Consider the following 23,906-nt stretch of genomic DNA (forward strand, 5'->3'; position numbering starts at 1 on the left):
GTGTGCCTTTGCATAGAGCACAAAAAACTGGTTAGGGCTAGGTGTGCCACTTGCATAAGGTGATAATTTCTGGCCACCCTCACCCTAATCTTTTATTACACAGGACTCTGCCTGGCCTGTGCCATGTTGCCCATTCCTTTACTGTACACATGAAAACAAAAAAAGGGAAGATGGAGCCTCCATGTTGGACATGGCTGGCTCCCAGGTAGTCCTTTTCTATTGGCACAGCTGCCAGCAGTATTCCCCTGTACAAGCTTCCAGCTTGCTTATCTATGCTTGCAGCTCGATTTTTCAGGCTGCTCTTTGTTAGAAAAAAAAAAATTTATTGGACTGTTTTTTGTTAAAAGGGAAGCTCTGCCAAGGATTCTTTTGCCCTCACTATCAGCCTAAATAATTTCTTTCTACCTCCTGTATCAACAGGACTGGTCACAGGTAGGATAAGCATGTAACCCAAGCTGGGCCAATCACATTCTGTCCTTGGAAATGTTTTTTGTGGGGGAAGGAAGGTTGGAGTTTCAGAGGATTCCATCATTGTTCCATGGGGACAAAGTCCTGGATATAGTCACACTCAAGGCTCCTGATTCTTCTCCACCCTTCCCCATATGTGAAGCAATGAAATTCCTTCTCCATCCAAGAGTTGATTTTTATGTGTATTTTTCTACATAAAATTTATCACCGTAACCATTTTAAAATACACAGTTCAGTGGCATTAAGTACATTCACATCACTGTGCCACCATCATTCCCATCTGTCCACAGAACTCTTCATCTTGCAAAGCTAACACCATGCCCATTAAACAATAACTCCCCATTCTCTCCTCTTCCAGTTCCTGGCAACACCATTTTATGCTCTGTCTCTATGGAATTGACTGCTCTAGGTACCTCACTTAAGTAGAATCATACAGTATTTGTCCTTCTGTGACTGGCTGATTCATTTAGTATAATGTCCTCACTATTCAGCCATCTTGCAGTATATGTTAGAATTTCCCTCCTATGAGCCTGTAAAATCAAAAGTGAATTAGTTACTTCCAAGATACAATGGAAGTATAGGCAGTGGGTAAATGCTTCCATTCCAAATGGGAGAAATTGGTCAAAACAAAGAGGCACAGGCCCCCAGGCAAGTCTGAAACCCAGAAGGGCAGTCATTAAATCTTAGAACTCCAAAATAATCTCCTTTGACTCCATGTCTCACATTTAGGCTACACTGAAACAAGAAGTGGGCTTCTAAGTCATTGGGCATATCCATCCCTGTGGCTCTGCCAGGTACAGCCCACTTGGCTGTTTTCACAGGCTGGCATTGAGTGCCTGCAACTTTTCCAGGCACGAGGCACAAGCCATCAGTGAATCTACCATTCTGGGGTCTGGAGGACAGTGCCCTCTTCTCACAGCTCCACTAGGCAGTGCCCCAGTAAGGACTCTGTGTGGGGACTCCAATACCACATTTCCCCTCTGCACTGCCCTAGTACAGGTTATCCATGAGGGCTCTGCCCCTGCAGCAGACTTCTGCCTGGACATCCAAGCATTTCCATACATCCTCTTAAATCTAGGCAGAGACTCCCAAGCCTCAACTCTTGCCTTCTGTCCACCTGCTGGGCCAATACCACATGAAAGCCACCAAGGCTTCTTATGGCTTGCACTCACTGGAGCAGCAGCCTGAGATGTATTTGGGGACCTTAGTCATGGCTGGAGCTGGAGTGACTGGGACTCAAGGTGCCATGTCCTGAGGCTGCACAAGGCAGTGGGGCCCTTGGCCTAGCCCATGAAACCATTTTACCTCCTAAGCTTCCAGGCCTATGATGGGAGGGGCTGCCACGAAGGCCTCTGAAACTCCCTCGACACATCTTCCCCATTGTCTTGGCTATTAACATTTGGCTCCTCTACTTATGCAAATTTCTGCAGCTGGCTTGAATTTTTCCCAAGAAAGTGGGTCTTTCTACCACATGGTCAGGTTACAAATTTTTCAAACTGCTATGCTCTGCTTTCCTTTTAAATGTAAGTTCCAATTTCAGACCATATATTGGTGAATGCATATGAGTATATGCTGTTAGAAGTAGCCAGGACACCTCTGGAACACTGCTGCTTAGAAATTTCTTCCACCAGATATCCTAAATCATCTGTCTCAAGTTCAAAGTTCCACAGACTTCTAGAGCAGGGGCACAATACTCTCCATCTCTTTGCTAAAGCCTAGGAAGAGTGACCTTTACTACAGTTCCCAATAAATTTCTCATCTCCATCTGAGACCTCCTCAGCCTGGAATTCATTGTCCATATCACTATCAGCATTTTGGTCACAACATTCAACAAGTGTCTAGGAAGTTCCAAACATTCCCACATCTTCCAGTCTTCTTCTGATCCCTTCAAACTGTTCCAGCCTCTTCCTGTTACCCAGTTCCAAAGTTGCTTCCACATTTTCAGTTATCTTTATAGCAATGCCTCATTTCTCTGGTACTAATTTTCTGTATTAGTCCATTCTCACTTTGCTATAAAGAACTAACTGAGACTGGGTAATTCATAAAGAAAAGAGGTTTAATTGGCTCACAGTTCCACAGGCTGTACAGGAAGTTTATGGAACTGGGGGATTTGGTTAAATAAATGGTCATCTAGCCATACTGTGGGGTACTGTGCAATCATTAAAAAAGATGTGGCTGGGCACTTTGGGAGGCCGAGACGGGTGGATCACGAGGTCAGGAGATCGAGACCATCCTGGCTAACATGGTGAAACCCCGTCTCTACTAAAATACAAAAAACTAGCCGGGCGACGTGGTGGGCGCCTGTAGTCCCAGCTACTCCGGAGGCTGAGGCAGGAGAATGGCGTAAACCCAGGAGGCGGAGCTTGCAGTGAGCTGAGATCTGGCCACTGCACTCCAGCTCGGACGACAGAGCAAGACTCCGTCTCAAAAAACAAACAAACAAACAAACAAACAAACAAACAAACAAAAAAGATGTGGCTGGGCATGGTGGCTCATGGCTGTAATCCCAGAACTTTGGGAGGCTGAGGTGGGCGGATCACCTGAGGTTGGGAGTTCAAGACCAGCCTAACATGGAGAAACGCCATCTTTACTAAAAATACAAAATTAGCCAGGAGTGGTGGTGCATGCCTGTAATCCCAGCTACTCAGGAGGCTGAGGCAGGAGAATCGCTTGAACCTGGGAGGCGGAGGTTGCGGTGAGCCAAGATCGCGCCATTGCACTCCAGCCTGGGCAACAAGAGGGAAACTCCATCTCAAAAAAAAAAAAAAAAGACGTAGTTCAATGTAGTTCACGGTGCAAAGGTGTTCATATTATATTGTTGTAGGGGTGGTAGAAGCGGGAGCAGATCCCAGATGACGTGTATGCATATAGTATTAATAATATCCACCCTGTGTGTGTGTGTGTGTGTGTGTGTGTGTGTGTGTATAGACACGCACAATCTTGCACATGCACACATCTGGAATGGATAACCAAATTATTAACAGTGGTTATTGCTAGGTAGAATTATAGATTTTTTTTCTCAGGTTGTAAAATTTTTCAATAATGAGCATATATTTCTTGCATAATTTTTTAAAGGAGAAGATTTGTGGTGTAGGCCCCAGAGATTTCTAATCCGTGGCAGCTGGGTCCCTGGGACTGCCCCAGCTACATTTCCACCCCTTCTTGCTCTTTCCCTCCTCCCCACACCCCTACCTTCCCCAAGCCTTTAGTCTCCTGAAGCCAGGTAGGGAGCAGGGGCTCTTTGGAAGAGCCCACAGAGTTCCAGGTTGGATGGTCCAGGCTCTGTGCCTTCCTCTCTTCCCCTGCCTGCTGTGTCATTTCAGGTGAAAGGCCTGGAGGTTCACCAGGAGGGTAAATCAAGAGAGGGCCCAGAGGCCAGTCTATTTTCCAGGAACATGACGAGGCTTCAATTGCCCCTCTTCTCCTCTGGAGGAATGGGAAGGTAAGTCTCCTGCTCTCCCTGAATCCTTGCCATCCCCCTGATCCCTTCCCCACGAGGAGCTTTCAGGCCTTACTAGCCCAAATGAAGTCATAGGCTGGAACCTCAAGGAGGCAATCTGGACACAGAGGACAGCCATGGTGAGGACTTCCCAGGCTCTTTGGACAAGAGGGTAAGGAGGACTCTGTGCAACACTGTCCCTACTGACCCCAAGGACAAGGAGATGCTGGAACTTCAGGGGGCTTCCTCCAAAAGGACAGGTGTGCTGGCCCCTGGCTATGGCTTGAGGAAGTTTGGCAGACCAGGGCAAGGGCTCTGGAAGGCAGTCGGGGCTGATAGGCTAGACTCTAAGTACCTGGCTGTCACTGCGGCAGGGCTCTGCCAAGCATGGGGCAGGTGTGGATACAGCCTTGAAGTCAGAGCAGCCTGGAGAATCCCCTCCAGGGAAGAGACAGGCAGTCTGGCACCCAGGCACCTGCACCCACCAGACTCCAAACAGGAAACAGTTTAGGGCAGGAAGGGATAAAACCATTCCCATATGGCCTTTCCCAGTGGGCTCCTACAGGAAGTGAGGGATGTTTCGGAGGCTGTGATGGAAAGAGGGCCCTTGGTGCTGTTCCTCTATTTTCACCCGTGAATCCTTTCATTTTCTCAGTTTCCACCAAAACAAGCAAAAATCCTGACCCATAAAAAGCCCTTAATTTGGGGAGTGGACATTTCCAGATGTTTGGGGAGACAGCAACACAAATTTAATTGAACCTTACACATATTAGACAACATGCATCCTAAAAAGCCCGAAGCCAAAGATAGATGGAGAGGCTGCCCTCTCTGTGTTCCCACCGCCACAGGGGTAGGAGTCTCCAAACCATTTTCTCCTCAGCCTTAAGGGGAGGAGTAGGAGTAAGCTGACAGGAGGCCCTTTTGCCAGCTTCACCTTCTCTCAGTGCCCAGCAGGGTAGATTATTTTACTCCATGACACAAATTCTGCCACTGCTTAGAAGGTAAAAGTGGTTGTAGTCATTTTGCTTTCAATGATGATCTCTTTGTTCTGTGGTTGCTAAGATTCCTTTAGAGAGCCCCTCTTGTTGCTCTTTTTTGTTTTTGAGACAGGGTCACACTCTGTCACCCAGGCTGGAGTGCCATGGCACAATCACAGCTTAGTGTAGCCCTCAAACTGCTGGGCTCAAGGGATCTTCTCACTTCAGCCTCCTAAATAGCTGAGACCACAGGCGTGCAACACCACTCCTGACTAATGTTCTTTTTATTTTTCGTTGAGACGGGGTCTTGCTATATTGCTCAGGCTGGTCTGGAACTCCTGCCTCCAAAAGTGCTGGGATTACAGGCATGAGCCACTCTGCCCCACTGGCCTCTAGTTGCATTTAAACAGGTTGAGAATTTCACAAATTTGAATCACAAAAGATTTTTTTTCTCCTGAAGCACTAACCTGAAATAAAGTGTTGTCCTGCAACTTGGGCCTCAGGGAAGCAGGAGATTCAGTAGCCAAGAAACCAGTGGCAACCCTCTGCCCCACCTGGCAGTGCCGCAGCAGGGCATGGGTGGAAAGGTGGAGGGACAGAAGACAGCCGTAGTGAGCTGTGCCCCCACACCCAGTTCTCTTGCTACAGCCCAGCCCTCAGCCTTCGAGCTCTGTCTTCATTATCCCCTTCCCATAAATCAGAGAGAGAAAAAGAAACACACACACAACTTTTTGGGGTCCAAGGACGATGTTAATAAATACATAAAATTTTAAAGATCTGGATTTCCAAGGCACAAGAGTTTAACACAGGCCAGGTTGGTTCTTACAGGAATGACTCCGTGTGTGCCCCAGCATCCCAGGGAGGGGAGGGCAGCAGGAGGAGGGCAGGGAGCCCCCCAGGACCTCCACTCTCCAAACGGGTTGCAGGCCAGGGACCCACTGCTTATGTTCCTCCAGCCTGGTTCAGAACAGCCCCCTTGCCTTGGGGAAGGAAGAAGTGAGAAGCACCTCTATCACCCGGCAGGAATTTAGGAGACATCCTCCAAGACCCTGGAGGTGTCCAGGGACCTCCTGCCACTTCCTGAGAGCCAGAGGATCTAAGGCTGTTACCTGTCCCTTGGAGGTAGCATGGCCAGCAGCTGAGCCCAGCTGAGGCCCTTACAGCACCGCGGGTCAGTGTGTCTTCCCCACCCCAGCACTGTGCCAGGGGCTGGTACCCTGCCCTGGGGCACTTGGCCTGGGTGGCCCTTGTCATCTCCAGGGCCAGGCTATGAGTGGACTCTGGTCCTCAGTCCTGGGATCCGACCACCCCTGGGAGAACCACACACTCTGGCCCAGCTTGAGCCAGGTAGGAGACGAAGATGCCTGACTCCAGCAGTAGTGATCTTTGGAGAAGGGCAATGATTGAAGGGACAGCCTGAGAAATCGTGTCCCCTCTGTGTCCCACAGAGTCCCCTTCCAGGCTGAGAGTGATAATTGAAGTTGCCATCCTGGTTGAGCCAGGGGGTGAGCACCAGTTTGGAAACCTCTGGATGCTGAGGACTTGGGGTCCAGGGTGTCCTGAGCACCCTTCTCTGGTGGGCTGGGGGTGAGATTGAGGGGCCAGTCTGTAATCTGGAGTCACCAGAAGTAACACAAGTGACATCTGCAGGGCCAGAGTATGGCCATGAGCACCATCTTCCAGCCAGCAAAAACAAACTGGCCTCTGCTGCCTGGCCTCGCCTGGTGGAACTGCATGGAGCTCTCGGCTTCCAGGGCTGGGCCTGCAATCACCTTGTGCCCCACCCCCGCCGGCCCTGCAGCTGGGAAGCCTCATGCCACATTCCCAGGCCCCATTCCTCTGGGCCTGGCTGCGAACAGCCTCCCACCTCCCCTGGCCCTGCTTTGCCTTTCTGGGGAGAGGGGCCAAATAGGCAGGGCCTCCACAGGGGTCCTCACAGTTCCGGAAAGGCAGGCAGCCCTGACAGCTTCCAGCTACAGACCAGCTGGGATTCAGACCTGCCCGGGCCCAGGGTCTGTGAGGAGGGGGCAATAGTTGACCCTGGTCCCGGCAGGAGAGATCAACAGGGCCCCTGAGAAGGTCAGTCCCGCCAGGGGCAGCTTGCTGAGGTATCTCCGATTAGGGCTTTCCCTGATCTTTGTCTTCCTCTCACCCCACTTTGTGGGGTAAAGAGCATCATAGCCCCAAACGAGAAGAAGGCGAATGATTTAAAATGAAGTCTGTGCTTGCGCCTGCCCTGCGGTGTGTGTCCTCTGAGCTGGGAGTCGCGGGGCAGTACACAGAGTGTTAACGTGCCGGTGGGATGGCAGGGCACAGCTCATGTCACGGGGGAGGCAGCAGGGAGGCTGGTGCCTGGATGCCTCAGGTCTTCTCCGGGCTGCCCTTTATCCTCGGGGACTGGCGTATGTGTCTGAGTCCAGCCCCAAGGCAGCCCCCCGGGGGTGGTAGGGGAGATGCTCCAGGATGCTGCAGGGATCAGTGTCTCAGGGGCAAAGGGGTGCTTGGTCCCTGGGGACCCTGTATCCAGAGCTCCTGGGAGCTGTGTGGCTCCACCATGATGACGGTCCTCTGATCCCGTTGGCTTTCCAGGAGGCTCCACAGCATCTGGAGGGGCCTGGGGTCCTGGTAACGGGCTTCCAGGAGTGGAGGAGGGGGACAGTGAGGTTGGGCCAGGGTCTGGGCTAGGGCTGGGGCCCGAGGCCTTCTTGATGCAGGACACACAGCAGAGCCGGTGGTACCCAGGAATGGAGCAGTAGCGATTGAGCACTTCCATCTGGCAGAAGACGGACCTGTCTCCTGTGCAGGGCTCCGCTGCACACACAGCACAAGGATGGAAGCAACGTCGCGATGCCTGTCAGTCAGGTGGCCCCGCCTCCCACTCACCCACTGACTGCCGGCCCTCCACCTCCCGTCCCTGCTGGACCCACTGTAAAGCTTTTTCCCAGAGCTACAGAGCCGCCTGACAGGAGAGTAAACCCTGACTACATGGAAGAGGAACTAAAATCCTCTAGAGTGGCAGATCTCAAAGTGATGTCCCCACATGCAGCATCAGTGTCACCTGGAAGCTTGCTGGCAATGCACATCCTCTGGCACCACCCAGTCCTACTGCATCAGAAACTCAGGCTGGGGCTCAGCGCTGTGCTTTCACAAGCCCTCCAGGGGACTCCACGTGTGGGCGCATCTGAGAACCCTGGCCCTTGACCATTCGCCCTCAGCCTTGCTGCACACTGGAATCCTTGGGGATGCCCGTCTCCTTCACCCACACATTGGACAATCTAGGGTGTGGCCTACCACCAGGTGGTTCTAACTTGCAGCTGCTCTGGATAGAAGTGGGAACCCTAGCCCCTCCCAATCAACCCAAGATGCCTGACCCACTCCAGCCAGGGTCAGGCTAGAGCCCAGGCAACTCATGCTTGGGACAGGCAGACTGACCATCCTGCCACAGTCAGCACATATCGGGACATTAAGACTGCTACTGCTTAATTTGGAATCAAGCAGATTTCAGTTCAAATCCAGGCTCTACCACTTAAAAGTGTGAGGCCTTTGGCAAGTCACTTAAACCCTCCAAGCCTCAGTTTCTTCACCTATAAAATGGGGCTGATGCTGGCCCTTACCGATGAATAATCACATTGCAGATAACATCTTTAAAGTACCTGGCAAAAGTAAGTGTTCACTACACTAGTTGGCTTTGCCCAAAATACCACACCTTTCTGTGATAACTCCATGTAGGTTTCTCCAGACAGAATGTGAAGGCAGAAGCTTTACTGTCTACTAATTTTTGCCAGAGAGAGAGAGAAAAAAAGAGGGAGGTGGGAAGAGTGGGAGGAACAGAGGGAAAGAGAGAGACACAGGTGGAGGGGCAGGTTTAGGGGAACAAGAGAAAGAGTAGAGAAAAATGGAAAGCCAGTGGCCTCTAGATGGCGCCAGATCTCTGGCACCAGAATCAGAGCCTCCTCCTTTAACTTTGGGAAGGAAAAGTGCAGGAAACCCAGGGACTCCCCCGTTCGGAACCTCAGCCTAGGAGCAAAGAAGCAGAAGACTGGAGGTAGAATGTCCTTTGAGGACATCTAGTCAGAACCCTTATTTTACAGATGAGGTCACTAAGCTCAGAGAGGTTAAGAAATTTGCAGCCAACTGGTCCTCTAACTAGGAGTTAGGGTCTTTGATCTTTCCGCTACTCATCTTGCCAGACCCTGGTCCTCAGGAGGGTGAGGAAAGAAAAGAGAGATGGAACCTAGGAAAGGGGTGAAGAATCTACAGGCTGGCACGTAGCAGATGCTCAGTAAATATTTATCTGTGGGTGGATGAATGGAAAGATGGGAGGATGAACTGAATCATGGGGCTGAGAGAAATTGCTAAGCCTATGGTTACTGGAAACTGATAGCCAGACAGGAGTGCATGCGTTCTCTCATCCAATTCTCTCACCAATCCTATAAAGGCAGCTCAGATCTATAATTGCTTGTTTGAAAATCTTGAAACCAGATATAGTTCAGAATTCAGAACTTTGGGGATCAGAAAAGTAATATTCTGTGTTTATATTATAGAACATCCTCAGTGGAGCCTGAGATATCACCTTGTAACTAAATATGGCTACATTTCTATAGCAAAAGAATAAATGATCTCATTAGTTCAGGTCAGATTTTGCTGCCAGGTAGGTTTGCACCAAACTTAGAAATAAACATTTTGGAATTGCAGGTAAGGGGTCATGGACCAGTAGAGCCTCCTCCCCACTTCACAGCTGAGGAATCTGAGGCTCAGGGAGGTGAAGGTCACACAGACAGTTACAAGCTGGGTTTGTTCCACTGCATGGCCCATGCTGCAACACGAGGGCCACTGAAAGGTCTGGGGAGCTGGGTAGGGTCCATAGACTGTACTTACTTGATGATATCTTGTTAATGGGATGTAAGGGTCCAGATTGTGGCACCCATTGCCCCTCTGGCGTCCCACGTTCCCAGATATCAGCCCTCACCGTGGAGTTCTGGCGATTTCCTATGAGCAGGGAGAAGCAATTCTAGTATTTGGGACTTTGGTCCCAAGGGACTGGACCTGGCCTCCCCATCCCCTCTGGCTCACCTCCACAGGCGGGCAGGCTGCAGACCTGGACGGTGTCTGGCCTATCCCCCTCGCACTGCCCGAGGCTGTTGGCATTGGTCCTGCACACCACCTGCCGCTGCTGGATGCCCTCTCCGCAGGTGGCAGAGCACTGCCATGGGTGGGTCAGTGCCAGGCACAGCGGCCGGGGTCAGGGCAGGTGGAGAGAAGAAAGACGAGGCAGTGAGCTCAGAGCCCAGCCAATGCCCAGGGACAGAAAGGGTATGAAACAGAGCATCAAGTCTTCACTTGACCAGAGGGACATGCAAGCACTGCTTCTAAGTAACCTCATTGGGACATCGCACCCACTATCAAATATTCCTGATACCAATGGTGAAGAGCCATTGCCCCGAGCCTGTAGCCCCATGGGCCTTTCCACAATCTAAATGGTTAACCTGTGGCTCAGGAGGGAACCTCTGGGATCCCATTCCCTACTACCACCTGCATGCACTGTGTCTGGTCTGTGCCTGGGTTCTTAAATATTTTGTGTATCACTTTAGCAAACTCCCCTATTGCAGTCCACTACATGGTGTGACCTGGGGCAGGTGGATTGACGTGATGATATCCTATTAACAGGATGTAGGGCCTGGATTGTGGCATCTGCTACCCCCTCCCCTAGCTCAGTGTCTAACACTGTAAACCGAGAGAGCTGGGCAACAGGGTCTCCACGGACCCTTCTCTGACTAGCTCTGATAGTCAATAATCTTGTGACTCGATTTACCAAACATGGGCCTGCAGAAGTATGTTCAAAAGTGTCTTCTTCCCTGAGGGGGAAGGGTGCAGTTACAAGGAGCAGGAGGCAGCAGAGGACCACCGTTTGCAGGGGGTGGCCACACACATCATCCCCTGGACCTGACCCACTCTTACTCTGACAAACAGGGCCTATGGAGGTCCTCAATGGAGGGGCAGGGACTCCAGGAAAGCAGCGTTGCCCATTGTGACTGGGTTACTTTTTGGGTGCTGACCATAGCCTTACCTAGATGGAAGGAGAGGAACTTGCAGGACCCCACTTCCCACACTGGAGCATGTGACCACTGAGACACAAGGGTCATGGGGCCACACAGAACTACGAGACAAACACGGCTCATCCTCCCAGGATGAATCATTACAAACAGCAGTTAACAGCTCCTGACTGCTCAGTCAGTCTCATAAGGGGCTGTGAAAGTTGATTATATGAATAGGGTCATACTTGTCACACCCAACTAAATCAGAGTTGAGGGGCCAGGGGAAAAAGCACTCAGGGCACCTAGCACCTGCTCCAAGAATTAAATTTTCCACAAGGCCAGCTGCTGAAACAGGCTGATGTAATTCCAAGACCAGTTTTACCTAGCAACTGCTGAAACAACCTACTGTGACTCCAAGGCTAGTTTTACATAGCACCATCACTCACCAGTCAGAGCTTGCCAGCTCCCAAAAGCTTGTCTAGTGCCAAGGAGTTTGTGTTCAACACAATACATATTATATCTCCTTCTAATAAAACCCCCAACCTTTCCTCTGTTCTTTGGACATACTGAAGACCATCCGGTCTCTGTGTATGCCTTGAATTGCAATTCTTACTTAATCAAAGTTACATTTAGAGATTCATTTCTATGTTTTGCCTATTGCAGCAGGGCCAGTATCTTCCATTATCTGCCATCTCTTTGTTACTTTTATCTGTGGAGTCCTTTGAAGACCAGCAATCTTTCTATTTTATATCAAAACAAGTGAAGCTATATATTATGGAGATGGATGTAAAATGCATGCGTTGTGTGCGGATTTTTGGTTCTTTACAAATACTCATAATGCAATATTTCAAGCATACAGAAAAGTATGCAGTTATTCACAAAACCCTATCCAGATGCCTCTACCAGCTTTAATAAATGAGCATCCCGGAATTTTTGCAAATTGCATTGTGCCCCTCTAAACATTAAGGAAGTGACATCCATTGGAAGTGCTTTTTTACCTCATACTGAAGTGCTTTTTCTCACCTAAATGTATCCTCTATTAATAGAAGTTTGTCTATTTTGGTAAGTACAGTTCAGGCCTGTTCATTTTTCTTGTTGTATAGTACTGTATTGTATGAACAGACCATGATTTTGGTCTAATCTTCTATAGATAAACATTTGGGATATGTCCTAATGTTTTGCTATTACAATGAACATCATTGTGATCAAATGAGGTTTTTAAATTGGGGTAATATCTATATAACAAAAAGTTTGCCATCTTAACTAATTTTTTCTTTTTTTGAGATGAAGTTTTGCTCTTGTTGCTCAGGCTGGAGTGCAATGGCGTGATCTTGGCTCACTGCAACCTCTGTCTCCCAGATTGAAGTAATTCTCCTGCCTCAGCCTCTTGAGTAGCTGAGATTACAGGCATAAGCCACCATGCCCGGCTAATTTTTGCATTTTTAGTAGAGATGGCTTTTACTATGTTGGCCAGGCTGGTCTTGAACTCCTGACCCCAGGCAATCTGCCTGCCTTGGCCTCCCAAAGTGGTGGGATTACAGGGTGAGCCACCACGCCCAGTCCATCTTAACTATTTTTAAGTGTACGGTTCAGTGTCATTAAGCACATTCACATTGTTGTACAATCATTACCACCATCTGTTTCCAGAACATTTTCTTCTTTCCCAACTGAAACTCCATGCCTATTAAACACTAACTCCTCATTCTCCCTCCCCCAGCCCCTGGAAATCACCAGCAAAGTGCCCTCATATAGTGTTTGTCCTTATATATCTGGATGTCTGGCTTATTTCTTTTCTTCTCCTTTCTCTCTCTCTCTCTCTCTCTCTCTCTCTCTCTCTCTCTTTTTCTTCTTTTGAGACAAGGTCTTGCTCCTATCACTCAGGCTGGAGTGCAGTGGCATGGTCATAGCTCACTGAAGCCTTGACCTCCTGGGCTCAAGCAATTCTCCTACCTTAGCCTCCAAAGCAGCTGAGGTTACAGCACACACCACCATGCCCAGCTAACTTTTTACATTTTTTGTAGAGGTGAGGTTTTGCTATGTTACCCAGGCTGGTCTCGAATTCCTGGGCTCAAGCGATCCACCCACATCAACCTCCCAAAGATCTGCCCACCTCAGCCTCCCAAAGTGTTGGGATTCCAGGCACGAGCCACTGCATCCAGCTTGGCTTGTTTTACTTGGCATGATGTTCTCAATGTTCACATCAAATGAGTATTTAAAAGAAAACCCAAGACAATTTCCTCGAGGCAATTTCTCCTTGGTAACCTCCAGGGTCTAAGCCACAGAGCACTCAGACAACTAAGCAGGCTTACTGCTGTCTCCCTTTTGCTACCCTGACCTCCTGACAACCTTCTACAGCACTGCCAGAGTGGTCTTTACAACCTGAAATCAGAGCTTGTAAGGCCTGTGTTAAAAGGCTTCCCTGGTTTCCCATTGCTCTTAGAAAAAATGCAAACTCCTTGCAAAGCCTGTAGCCATGGACCCCCACCTGCCTCCCCAGTGTTATCTTGCAGCCCCTATCCCTCCCAGTCAGCTGCAGCCCCACTGTCCTGTCAGTTTCTGGAACACTGTAAGATGGTTCCTGCCTTGGTCTCTTCCTGTGGCTTGTCCCTCTGGTCTCAGCTTGAGCAACACCTCCTCACAGAAGCCCTCTGACCACCGTCCATCCTCCACCACATTGCCCCACTACTCCCCACCCAGCTCCAACTGCAGTCTGTCAGTGCTTGGCTGTGGGTTGACTGATGGTCTAATACGTGTCCCTCACAGGACTGTGGGCTACACGAGGGCAAGAATCAGCTCTGTCTGGTTGATGCTGGGTTCCCACATTCTTAGTACAAGGTCTGGCACCTTGTGCTAGTGCTCAGCAAATATTTCTGGAATGCAAGAGTGTATTTCGATCTGCTCATCTGGAACACAGGGACGTGAACCCATGCCTCCCGGCACTGTGTGAAGCTTACTGGCGATAATGAATGCACATAAAGGCCTAGCACAGAGCCATGGCCCAGGGTATGCGGGAGCTATTCTACTTTAAGAAAAACAAGATTTGATGTAGGGGGAGCAATTCAGGCAGAAACTCTCTTGCCTGCAGGGAGCACCAAAAAATCCCTCAGACCCACCTCCTCCTCAAGCCCCTCCCACCTCCTGAGGACAATCACCTGGGACCAGGCTCCCAGCCGCCACTGGGCTGGGCAGGGCACTCGGAGACAGGGCCGTCGGGCCTCAGGCCGGTCCCCGGGGCAGGCTTTGGCCGGCATGACCTTGTGGGTTCCATTGGAGAGGGGCAGCAGGCACTGTATCCCCCGTGTCTGCACCCCCAGCTTCCCACAGCTCCGGCTGCAGGCACCCCACTCCTCCGTCACCCACCTGGAAACAGGGTGAAAGGAGAGGAGGTGAGACCAAGGGGACACTTCATCCCAGAGGACACTTCCCATCCCCAGACAGCTGCAGCCAAGAGCCAGAGAGTGGGTTTGGGATTCAGAATGTTTGAGGCCTAGGACAACTGTCCACCTGGCTCTGCAGCTACCTGGGTATGTGACCTCAGAGAGGGCACTCTTCTCTCCTGCCGTGTCTCGTCTGAAAAACAGGCATGATGCATATTTAAATCCTAGCACCCTTCGTGTCCTTGGGCAAGCTATTAGCCCTCTAAGCCTCAGTTATCCCATTTTCACATCATGATTACTTCAAAGCCACATACATATTTGAGTACCTACTGGTGCAGGCACTGTCCTGGGTGCTGAGAAGCATCAGGGCACAAAACAGATCAAAGCCACACTTTCAAGGTAGATCCCCCAATCTCCATGGGGCTCCTGGGACAAGAACACTGTTACTGTCACCGTCATCACCCACAGCTTCCGCACAGAGTAGCTATGCTGCTGGCCTGCAAGTGTCTTTTAGCCACTGAGCAACTTCCAACAGCATCTTAAGCGCATGCCCACTGGGTGCATTAGAGGAAACAAAACTGCTCTGGTGGGGATGGAAGGAGGGAGAGCCTCAACTCCTACTCCTCCTTGGGTTCCCAAGGCATCTTTTAGTCGCTTGCAGGCAGGTTTCCTAAGTCATCCTCTTCCTTAAAACCCCAAAGGGGTAGGGGTTGGGGGACACCAGCCAAGAGCTCAGGCAGAGCTAACCCTGCATGCTCCGTGATTACAGGCATTAGTGGGAAAATCAGTCTGAATAACAATACAAAGGAATGAGTGAAAGAGAAGCACAGGGGGCTGGTTATGAAGCTGTCTTGGGCAGAGGGAGGGGCTGGGTATCATGGTCTGGCCTGGGCACAGACAGGGAGGCCACAGCAACCTCTAGCTAGTTCCCACCCTTGCCCCGATCATATGCCTGGCCTTGGGATTCCCCCAGCCCAGGGGAGCAGAAGCTGACGAGACCCAGGCAGCACCCTACCCCTGCCAGGGAGGACTCCTGGGGAAGCAGGAGGATGGGCAAGGCCCTCTGCGGTTGCTACCCGCCAGCCACCCTCGGCCTCAGTCTGCCTGGGATGTACTAGGGGAGCCCAGTGGAGGCTGAGGAGGTCTTGAGGCTGGCTCTGCAACAGGTTCAGAGGCCTGGCCATGAGCCCTCCACCAGGCACAGCTCTCTCCTCTCCCCAAAGGCTCTCCCCCAAATAATCCCAAGGTCATCCTTGTGCTCAGAAGAGCGTGTAGCCTCAAGCCAGGGAATCCCAATTAGCGGCTGGACCATGGCTGAGGGCTGGCGGGCTGAGTCCCTAGACTCCTGATAATCGGTCAGAGAAGAGGTAGAGATCAGCATCCTGGCCTGGGCCTGGAGCCCAGAAGCACTGAAACCCATGTTGCCTATATGGTCGTGTCTCCATAACCCAGTGCTGAGGGGAGCAGGCTCAGCAGCCCCGCTGCCTGGGGCCCGGGCTAGGCATAGAACCAGACTCCCTGTCCCTCCCCGGGAGCACTCACGCAGGCTGGGAGCACAGGTGCTGATTGCAGCGCCGGCGGATGGGCTTGGGCCTCTTCTTGTGGTCACACAGGTGCCGCTGCACCATGTGGTGGTCTCGTCTGCGCCGGCAGCCATATTTGGTGAACTGGATCCCTATGGGGTGGGCAGGCTGCCGTGGGCCTAGTCTGGCCAGGCCCCCCATTGCCCTGCTGGGGCCTCAGGGGCAGTACCCATGGAGAACCTTGTGGGCCAATCCCACCTCCCTCTGCCTATGCCCCGCCTGCCCATGTCACTTTCTGAGGGACACCTTCCTGATCAGCTCCATCTCGCTCGTGAGAAGATGGCTTTGGACAGCTGTCTGTCCTCACAGTGGGTGAGCTCTTTTAGGGCAGAGGCTCTGCCTGGATATGGCTCTAGCACCCCCAGCCTCATCCCAAAGGCCCTGCCCAAAACGGGCTTCCACACACTGGAGATCTTCAAGGAGAAACTGAGTCATAGGCAAGGACACATCAAAAGAGACAACATTAGCCCCCACCCCTGCCTCTCAAGGGATCCTGGGCTGCCCCAACAATGCACTGGCGGGTCAGGGAACCGGTACCTCCTCCACAGGCCTTGCTGCAGGGGGCCCAGCTCTTGAGTGCCCACTCATAGGTATCCGTCTCCTCCAGGAGCACATTGTTGCTCCCAATGAGGGGCAGCAGGTCCTCGTGGATGATGTACTTGTAGGCCAAGCTGCTGCGGGGGCCACCCTCAGTTGGGGGGAGCACCTGAGGAGAGATGGGGAGCTGGCACAGGACCAGAGAAGGAAGCAAGGGTGGCATGCACTGGGAGGGGAGGGGCTCAAGAGAAGGCCTTAGGGTCGGAGAACCTGTGAAAGCTGGGATGAGGTTGTGCCCAGCATGGTTGGGGTGCAGTAGGAGGTTGGATTCAGACCAGCTGCCATGGGACAAACTCAGGCTGGACACTTGCCATGTGCCAGGCGCAAGGCCAGCCAGTGCACCTAGGAATGCTCTTCTTTTCATAGACCTAAGTTCGGATGGGAGGGCAGGGCTGTCTGTCTGTCTGTTCTGCTCACTGCAGCATCCACACTGCCTGGCTCTAGAAGGCAGTTAATAAGAATGGTCTGGATACTGACCCTCATCAAATATATGACTTGCAAGTATTTTCCCCCATTCTGCAGGTGGTCTTTTCCTTTCCTTGATAATGTCTTTTGATGCACTAAAGTTTTCAATCTTTATGAAGTCCAATTTATCTATTTTTTCTTTTGCTGTATATGCTTTTAGTGCCTGTCATATCTAAGAATCCAGGGTCATAAAGATTTGCCCCTCTGTTCTTTTCTAAGAGTTGTATGGTTTAAGCTCTTATACCTATTTGAGTTAATATTTGTATATGGTGTGAGGAAGGGGTCGAACTTCATTCTTTTGCATGTAGATATCCAGGTGTCCTGGCACCATATTTTGAAGACACTATTCTTTCCCCATTGAATGGCCTTGGTACACTTGTTGAAAATCACCTGACCATAAATGTATGGGTGGTCAACAAATATAAGGTGAGTCAAAAATATGTGCTGGATTGAATTGATAATACTGATACCAATAGGCCACAGAGCCTGTCCTCCAGGATCCCCCCAGCTGGTGAGGGTGACACCAGGAACAAAACCCATCCAAGGTATCCCTGCCACCAGCCAGTGCTGAGGGCACCATGGACAGAGCTCCTCATGGTCTCATCTGCTGGGTTAATCCCTGCTCTACAAGCCCTGGCCCATGCTCTAGGAAGGGGGTTACGGGCAGCAATGGGCCCCAGTCAGCTCCTTGTTCCCTTTTCAGGAGGCTGGAGCCCCTGGATCAGCTGCCTTAAAGCCCAAGGAAGCTGCTCCTGGACTCCCTTGCCAGCCATGCTATGATGCACACAGATGTGGGATTATACCAGGATGACCCAGCCCTGCCCAGCCTCCCTCCAGGCTCCATTTCCAAGACTGCCTTAAAGGCTCCCTGCATGTAGCATCTGGGGTCTGACAGTGAGAAGATAACTCTCTTTATCTCTCCTCACTTGCCATCCTGCAGGCTTTTAAGTACAAATGAGGAGCTGACCCCAGGATGGAAGGTGACTTGCCCTCGCCCAGGCTCCTAAAGACACCAAAATGGTGCCACGCTGGCTTGGCAGCAGATGTAGTGATCTAAGGGGACAAGGGGGGTGAGCAGGGGCTGCCACTGCACAGAGTGGGGCTCACCAGGATGGCAATGGCTTCAGGCAGGGGCCCACTGGTCTTGAGACTTTCCTTGGCATCCTCCACTGCAGTCTCCCACTCCAGGCCCATGGCGGTGAAGGTCCGGCTTGTGGCTTCCTTGCCCTTAGGGTTGAGGATGAAGCTGCCGGTGACCTGGTTCTTTACCACTGGGCGGTGAGGAGAGAGAGTCACACAGATTTCTGCTCCTCTCCACAGGGGGCAGGCCCCAAATATGATATTCAAGGCCTTCCCAGTGAGCCGTCTGGGCTCCTGTCCACCTGCCTTTCCTCCCCACCCAAGCCCTCCCAAGTCAGACAGGTCAACACACTCCCCGTCACACATAACACACACACCTGTCACGGCCTCTGGGTGCGCGCGCGCACGCGCGCACACACACACACACACACACACACACTCTTGTTGCTGCCTCTGGATCCTAGTGCACACCATTCCTCCCACCCTTATTGCCTTCCTTTCTTCCTGCCTAACTAATCTCTACCCATAGTTGAGGCTCAGCATAATCCCCTCTCCTCCAGGGAGTCTTCTTTGGTTTCCCAATCCTCAGGGATTCTGCCCTCCCTAGAACTTCTATAGCAGAGCATAGAGGTTGAGAGTACAGGCTCTGGAGTCAGATTGATGGCGAGGAAACTACTCAGCCCCACTGTGTTGCCTCAGTTTCACCATCTGGAGAATGGGAATGATAACTGTACCCAGTTCACACGGCTGCTGCTGCCCCAGGAGGATAATAGAAATCCCCGCCCCCGACTACTGAGGCTCTCAGGACAATGAGAAGAGTTCAGAAACATAGCCAGCTTGGCAAGTAGTGACGTGAGGTGGGCACTATCGCTAGACCACCAGAAAAGTGCTGGCTTTTGGCACTGCTGTGATTGCAGATGCCATGCCTCTCCCAGCAGCCTGTTGGCTCATCTCCATCTTGGTGTCCTCGGCCCAGCACAGGCCCTGGCACAGAGGCAGAGATTTTAAAAATCCATAAATTTCTACCCCTTAATGTCCCAGTCAGTGAGTAACTCACAACTTATTACCAAAAGACCCCAGGAGGCAGGTGGGTGGGAGACATGTAGATGCCGACAACTGGCCAAGGTCCCTGAGTGGTACCTTTGGTACCTGAACTTCCTAGGGCCCAGCAGCCTGAGACCCAAGCCCCCTAGCCAAGTAGGGAGGGCAAAGTCTCCAGAGCCCTGGGGTGTCCAGGAGGAAGGGCCCACAGAGCTCCTACCTGGGACAGATTTAAATGGTCGTAACTGTCATATAAGAGCTAAGGATCCAAGAACACTAACCATGTGCCAGTCACTCTGCCAACTGCTTCAGTTCAATCCTTAAATACATCCTAAGGGCTGGGCTATTGTTAATACAGATGGGGAACTGGATGCTCCTAGACACACAGTGTCCTGGACACACAGTGGGCTACAGTTGGAGCTGGGCCAGAGCCCAGGTGCCCAGAGACACAGCAGCAATGTGGGGGTGGGAGGGGTTGGGGAAGAGGGGTAGAAAAAGAAGAGCCTTGCCCCTTCCTGGGAGGCTGCTGGAGAGATGCCCCTTGCCTCCTGCCCACCCAGGCCTCTCCCTCAGGCTCCCTGACTGCTCTTGGCCCCCAGCAGCTTCAGACTGTCTAGACTAAGGCTGGGCAGCTCCTCAGGCCAGGTGCAGACTCCAGTCTTCCTATTGCCCTTGACTGCTCCTGCACCTCACTGTAGCAGAGCCCCGACTATGCACCCCTCATTCCAGACAGTGGGGGGTGGACCACCATAAACTCTCCGCTGTCCAGACCCAGTCCTGAATCCAGGCTCCACCACTGACCTGCTCTGTACCTAACCTCTCTCTGAGCCTCAGTTTCCTTTAACTACAAAATGGGATAACAATATTCATAGATGGCCATGAGGCTTACTAAACATAATGCATGAAAAGTGGCAACTCATGGCCCAGCACATGGGAGATACTAACAGTGTGAGTTCTCCTTCTCTTCCATACACTTCCTTTCAGAGAGTCCATGTCCCCAATTCCAGGAGAGTCTAATGACAATGGACAGAGCCTCTCCCTTCATTGCCAGGGCTGCCACCTGTCCTGGGCCTCTACATACCCTGTTGGGTACACACACCCCTACACGGGCATGCACGCACAAGCACACACTCACACTCACATACACATGTTCACACGTTTTCACTGAAGGCCACTGTGTGCCTCACACCTGTATAATCACACAACCTGTGCCAACTTCAGAGTTCAGCTCCTGGGCCGCCCCTGCTTCGCTCTCCCCATCAGACTCCCCGGAAAACTCTAACCCTTCAGGGAACTCACCCAACAAACAGGCAAGCAAGCCTGCACTCGGCCTGCCCCGGGTGCTAGCAGCCTCTGCCATGACCTCCACAGAAGACTGGTTCTTCGAGGGGACCGAAGAACTAGATTTCTGGAGACAGCAGAGGGTGGAAGGGGCTGCTACTGTTCTGCAATCATTCCCAGGCGATGCAGTGTCAGTGAGCTCCACCTCTTTTTGGAATAGATGTCCCTTCTCTCCTTGCCCCTTCCCTCCCCCGGCCCCTAACTCCAGCACATTCCCCACAGCCAGGCAGGCATAGCAGGCAGGACTTGCCTGAACCAATGTCCTCTAACCTGGGCTCGCTGTGGTAGAGTGGCATGGCTGGCAAGGGAACAGGGCTGGGAGGCAGGAGACCTGGGCCCAGACTGGCTCTGCCCACACCCCTCAAGGATGAATCCGGGCATACCGAGGCCCCCAATCCACTTTGGTTCTCAGTTTCCCCTTGTGCCTATGGCCTGTTGGGATGATGCCTTTCAGGTGCCTTCAAGAATATAAGTTTAGGAACCCACTGCAGCTGTGTTAAGGGGAGGTGCCAATGCAGATGCATTCTCCAGGAAATGCAAGTTATCTAGGAAACTTTGAAGATATTTACAAATTGCTGTTTTGATGATAACCTAAAAATATGAATGGCAGCATTTGTGTGTGATGTGAGCCTGCCAAGAGATATGTGTTTTGTTTTTCCATTTATGATGAAATTGGTGCCAAGCAGTGTGACTTGGCAGATGTAATAGGTAAGAGGGGCCTCTGTGACATTTCAAGGGGACATTGTGGCCTGTATGTCCTCTGCAAAGGGGTCTGAACACAGACGCCACTGCCCAGTGTGAGAGAAGCAGCCTGCTGCCCACTTGCCACTGGGACCCTGCTCTGAACCAGGCTCACAGGGTTTGAACCAAAATATAATTCACATGCCATACAACTCACTCGAATAAGGTGTGCAATTCAGTGAAATGTTTTTTGAGACACTCCAGCACCCCAAGTAGCTTAGGACTACAGGCATGCACCACTATGTCTAGCTGATTTTTGTATTTTTTTGTAGAGACTGGATTTTGCCATGTTCCCCAGGCTGATCTCAAACTTCTGAGCTCAAGCGATCCGCCCACCTTGACCTCCCAAAGTTGTTGGGATTACAGGCGTGAGCAACTGCACCCGACGTGATTTTTAAGTAGATTCAGCCATCGCCACTGTCTAATTCCAGAACATTTTCATCACCCCAAAAAGAAACCTGATACCCATTAGCCATCATACCTCTTTCCTTCCCCAGCCCCTGGCCGCCACTAATCTATTCTCTGTCTCTACGGATTTGCCTTTCTGGACATGTCTATTTTTTTGACAGCCAATTTAGTTTCAGAAAAAATGAAACCAAACATCTATCACATTATATTAATGGCCTTTATTTAAATTTATTAATTTATTATGGGGTTCTCATTTTTAATCCAGCCTGGCTTCATAGTTGGATAACTGTTACAAGCATAAGGATGTCACCTCATTTAGTGGCTTGGTGTTTGTTATTATAATGAGAATAATGTAATAATTATAATGAGAATAATGTGTGGTAGACTGCAGAATGACTCTATATTCCTCCCCTTCCTCTATTCATGCTCCTTTGCGCTATAATTTCACCACTTCTACCATCAAGAGCTAGTCTATTTTTCTACCCCTTAAATCTGGGATTGGCCATGTGACTTGGACTAATGGGATACTAGAAAACATGACACAAGCCGTTCCTGAGGACTATGTGACAGACATAATGTGAATAATACTGGGTTAGCCTGTTGAGGACAGGGCCCTGCCACCTCCATGACCCCAGCTGACAGCCAGTACCAACCACCGGAAGACATGTGAGTGAGGCCATCCTAGACCAACCAGCTCCCAGAGAACTACCAGCTGAGGGTATCTGCATGAGTCGGTTCAGGCAGACAAGTAGAAGAACCATCTCACAGAGCCCAGCCCAAACTGATGCCCTCCAGGACTGCAAGATAAGAAGCAATTCTTGTTTGAAGTCACTAAGTTTTGGAGTGGTGTGTTAGGCAGCAAAAGCTGACTGATATACTCTGTGAAAATGGTTTTCCTTGAGCCAGGCGCAGTGGCTCACGCCTGTAATCCCAGCACTTTGGGAAGCTGAGGTGGGTGGACCATGAGGTCAGGAGTGCCAAGATGGTGAAACCTCGTCTCTACTAAAAAATACAAAAATTAGCCAGGCATGGTGGTGGGCACCAGTAATCCCAGCTACTTGGGAGGCTGAGGCAGGAGAATCACTTGAACCCGGGAGGCAGAGTTTGCAGTGAGCCGAGATTGCGCCACTGCACTCCAGCCTAGGCGACAGAGCAAGACTCCATCTCAAAAAAAAAAAAAAAAAAAAAAAAAAAAAATGGTTCTCCTTTAACAGCCATCTATGTGCGCAAGAAATTATTAACAGTAGTTGCCCTTGGGGAAGAAAACTGCCCCTGGGGTACAGGCATAGGAAGGGGACTCTTTACTAGGTCCCCTTTTAGACCTTCTGAAATGTAAACCATGGAATGGGTTACCCATGCAGCAAAAACTTAAAATAAAATGAAAAGGGGGTCCCTGCCCACTATTCCAGTTAGTACAATTCCACTTGTACTAGAATCTTGCCCTCTGCTCTCCCGGCTCCCACAAATCAGAGGGCAGGGCCTGGGGCCTCGCTGTCCCTTCCCAGCACCCCGGCACTCACCAATGCAGTGGGGGGACTTCTCCAGTGCCTCAATCTGGATGTGCCTGGCACCTGCCGGGATCTGCACCAGCTTGAGAGCTCCTGCCACACAGGGTGATCCAGAAGTCATGAGCATTCTAAGCTGGTGGTCCCACTGCCCAGCATCCCCCACTCCCCTGCTGGGCACCCAGGAACATCTCATTTGATCACAGAACCTCTCTGAACCTCTGTATCCTCATTTGTAAACTGAGGATGAGACCTTCTCCATAAGGGTGCTGGGGGGATCTAATGAGACGTGTCCTGTAAACTCTAAGGGCCTCTGTGTGTGTGAGAGCGGCTATTACTTCCCTCTTTCCTGACCTTCCTCTTCCTCTACCTCTCACTTCTGCCCTTCCCCCCTCCCTTTGTGCTCCTCTGACTCTCTCTCCCCCATTTCTTCTCAGACCTTAAACTACTTGCTACTGATGGAATTTAAACGATAAAGGCCGTGAGGACCCCACATGACTGTCCTGAGCCCCCATGGCCCTCCCGACCCAAGGCCTGGACTTTCTCAGAGCCACCAACTTTGTCCCCAACAATCAAAGGGGAGACAAAGTGTAACATCTCCCAAGAGAAAATAGGCCCCATTTACACTAAAGTGTGAATGACTGATATCGGGTTCTTTTCCACAGCAAGTTTGGTCAGATTGGAGATAGAGAGGAAAGTCAAGGAACTCAAAGATACCAGGAATTCAAAGCAGCAAGTGCCGCAGGTTTTAAAAAATGAGAAAGAGAGGAAAAGAAAATTATCAGTCCAGTCTTGGCTGCCCCTTTAGATCTGTCTGACCCCTCCCTCCCACCAATAACCCCAGGGTCC

General features: G+C 51.0%; 1 protein-coding gene across 2 annotated transcripts in view; it reads right to left on the reverse strand.

Moving 5' to 3' along the window:
* Positions 1 to 5,612: 5,612 nt before the first annotated feature.
* The window catches only part of ADAMTS14 (ADAM metallopeptidase with thrombospondin type 1 motif 14), an 88,098-nt gene continuing 69,804 nt past the window's right edge, over positions 5,613 to 23,906 (reverse strand). For both annotated transcript variants that reach the window (XM_017854666.1, XM_017854665.1), the window contains exons 15-22: positions 23,073 to 23,153; positions 18,049 to 18,212; positions 16,417 to 16,585; positions 15,839 to 15,971; positions 14,072 to 14,279; positions 9,958 to 10,087; positions 9,763 to 9,873; positions 5,613 to 7,695 (exon numbers count right to left, since the gene is read on the reverse strand). In XM_017854666.1, coding sequence (XP_017710155.1) covers positions 7,202 to 7,695; positions 9,763 to 9,873; positions 9,958 to 10,087; positions 14,072 to 14,279; positions 15,839 to 15,971; positions 16,417 to 16,585; positions 18,049 to 18,212; positions 23,073 to 23,153 — 1,490 coding nt within the window. In that variant the 3' untranslated portion in view covers positions 5,613 to 7,201. The remainder of the gene's footprint in view (positions 7,696 to 9,762; positions 9,874 to 9,957; positions 10,088 to 14,071; positions 14,280 to 15,838; positions 15,972 to 16,416; positions 16,586 to 18,048; positions 18,213 to 23,072; positions 23,154 to 23,906) is intronic.

Source organism: Rhinopithecus bieti, unplaced genomic scaffold (assembly GCF_001698545.2).
Source record: "Rhinopithecus bieti isolate Rb0 unplaced genomic scaffold, ASM169854v2 scaffold_36008, whole genome shotgun sequence".
Lineage (NCBI taxonomy): Eukaryota > Metazoa > Chordata > Mammalia > Primates > Cercopithecidae > Rhinopithecus > Rhinopithecus bieti.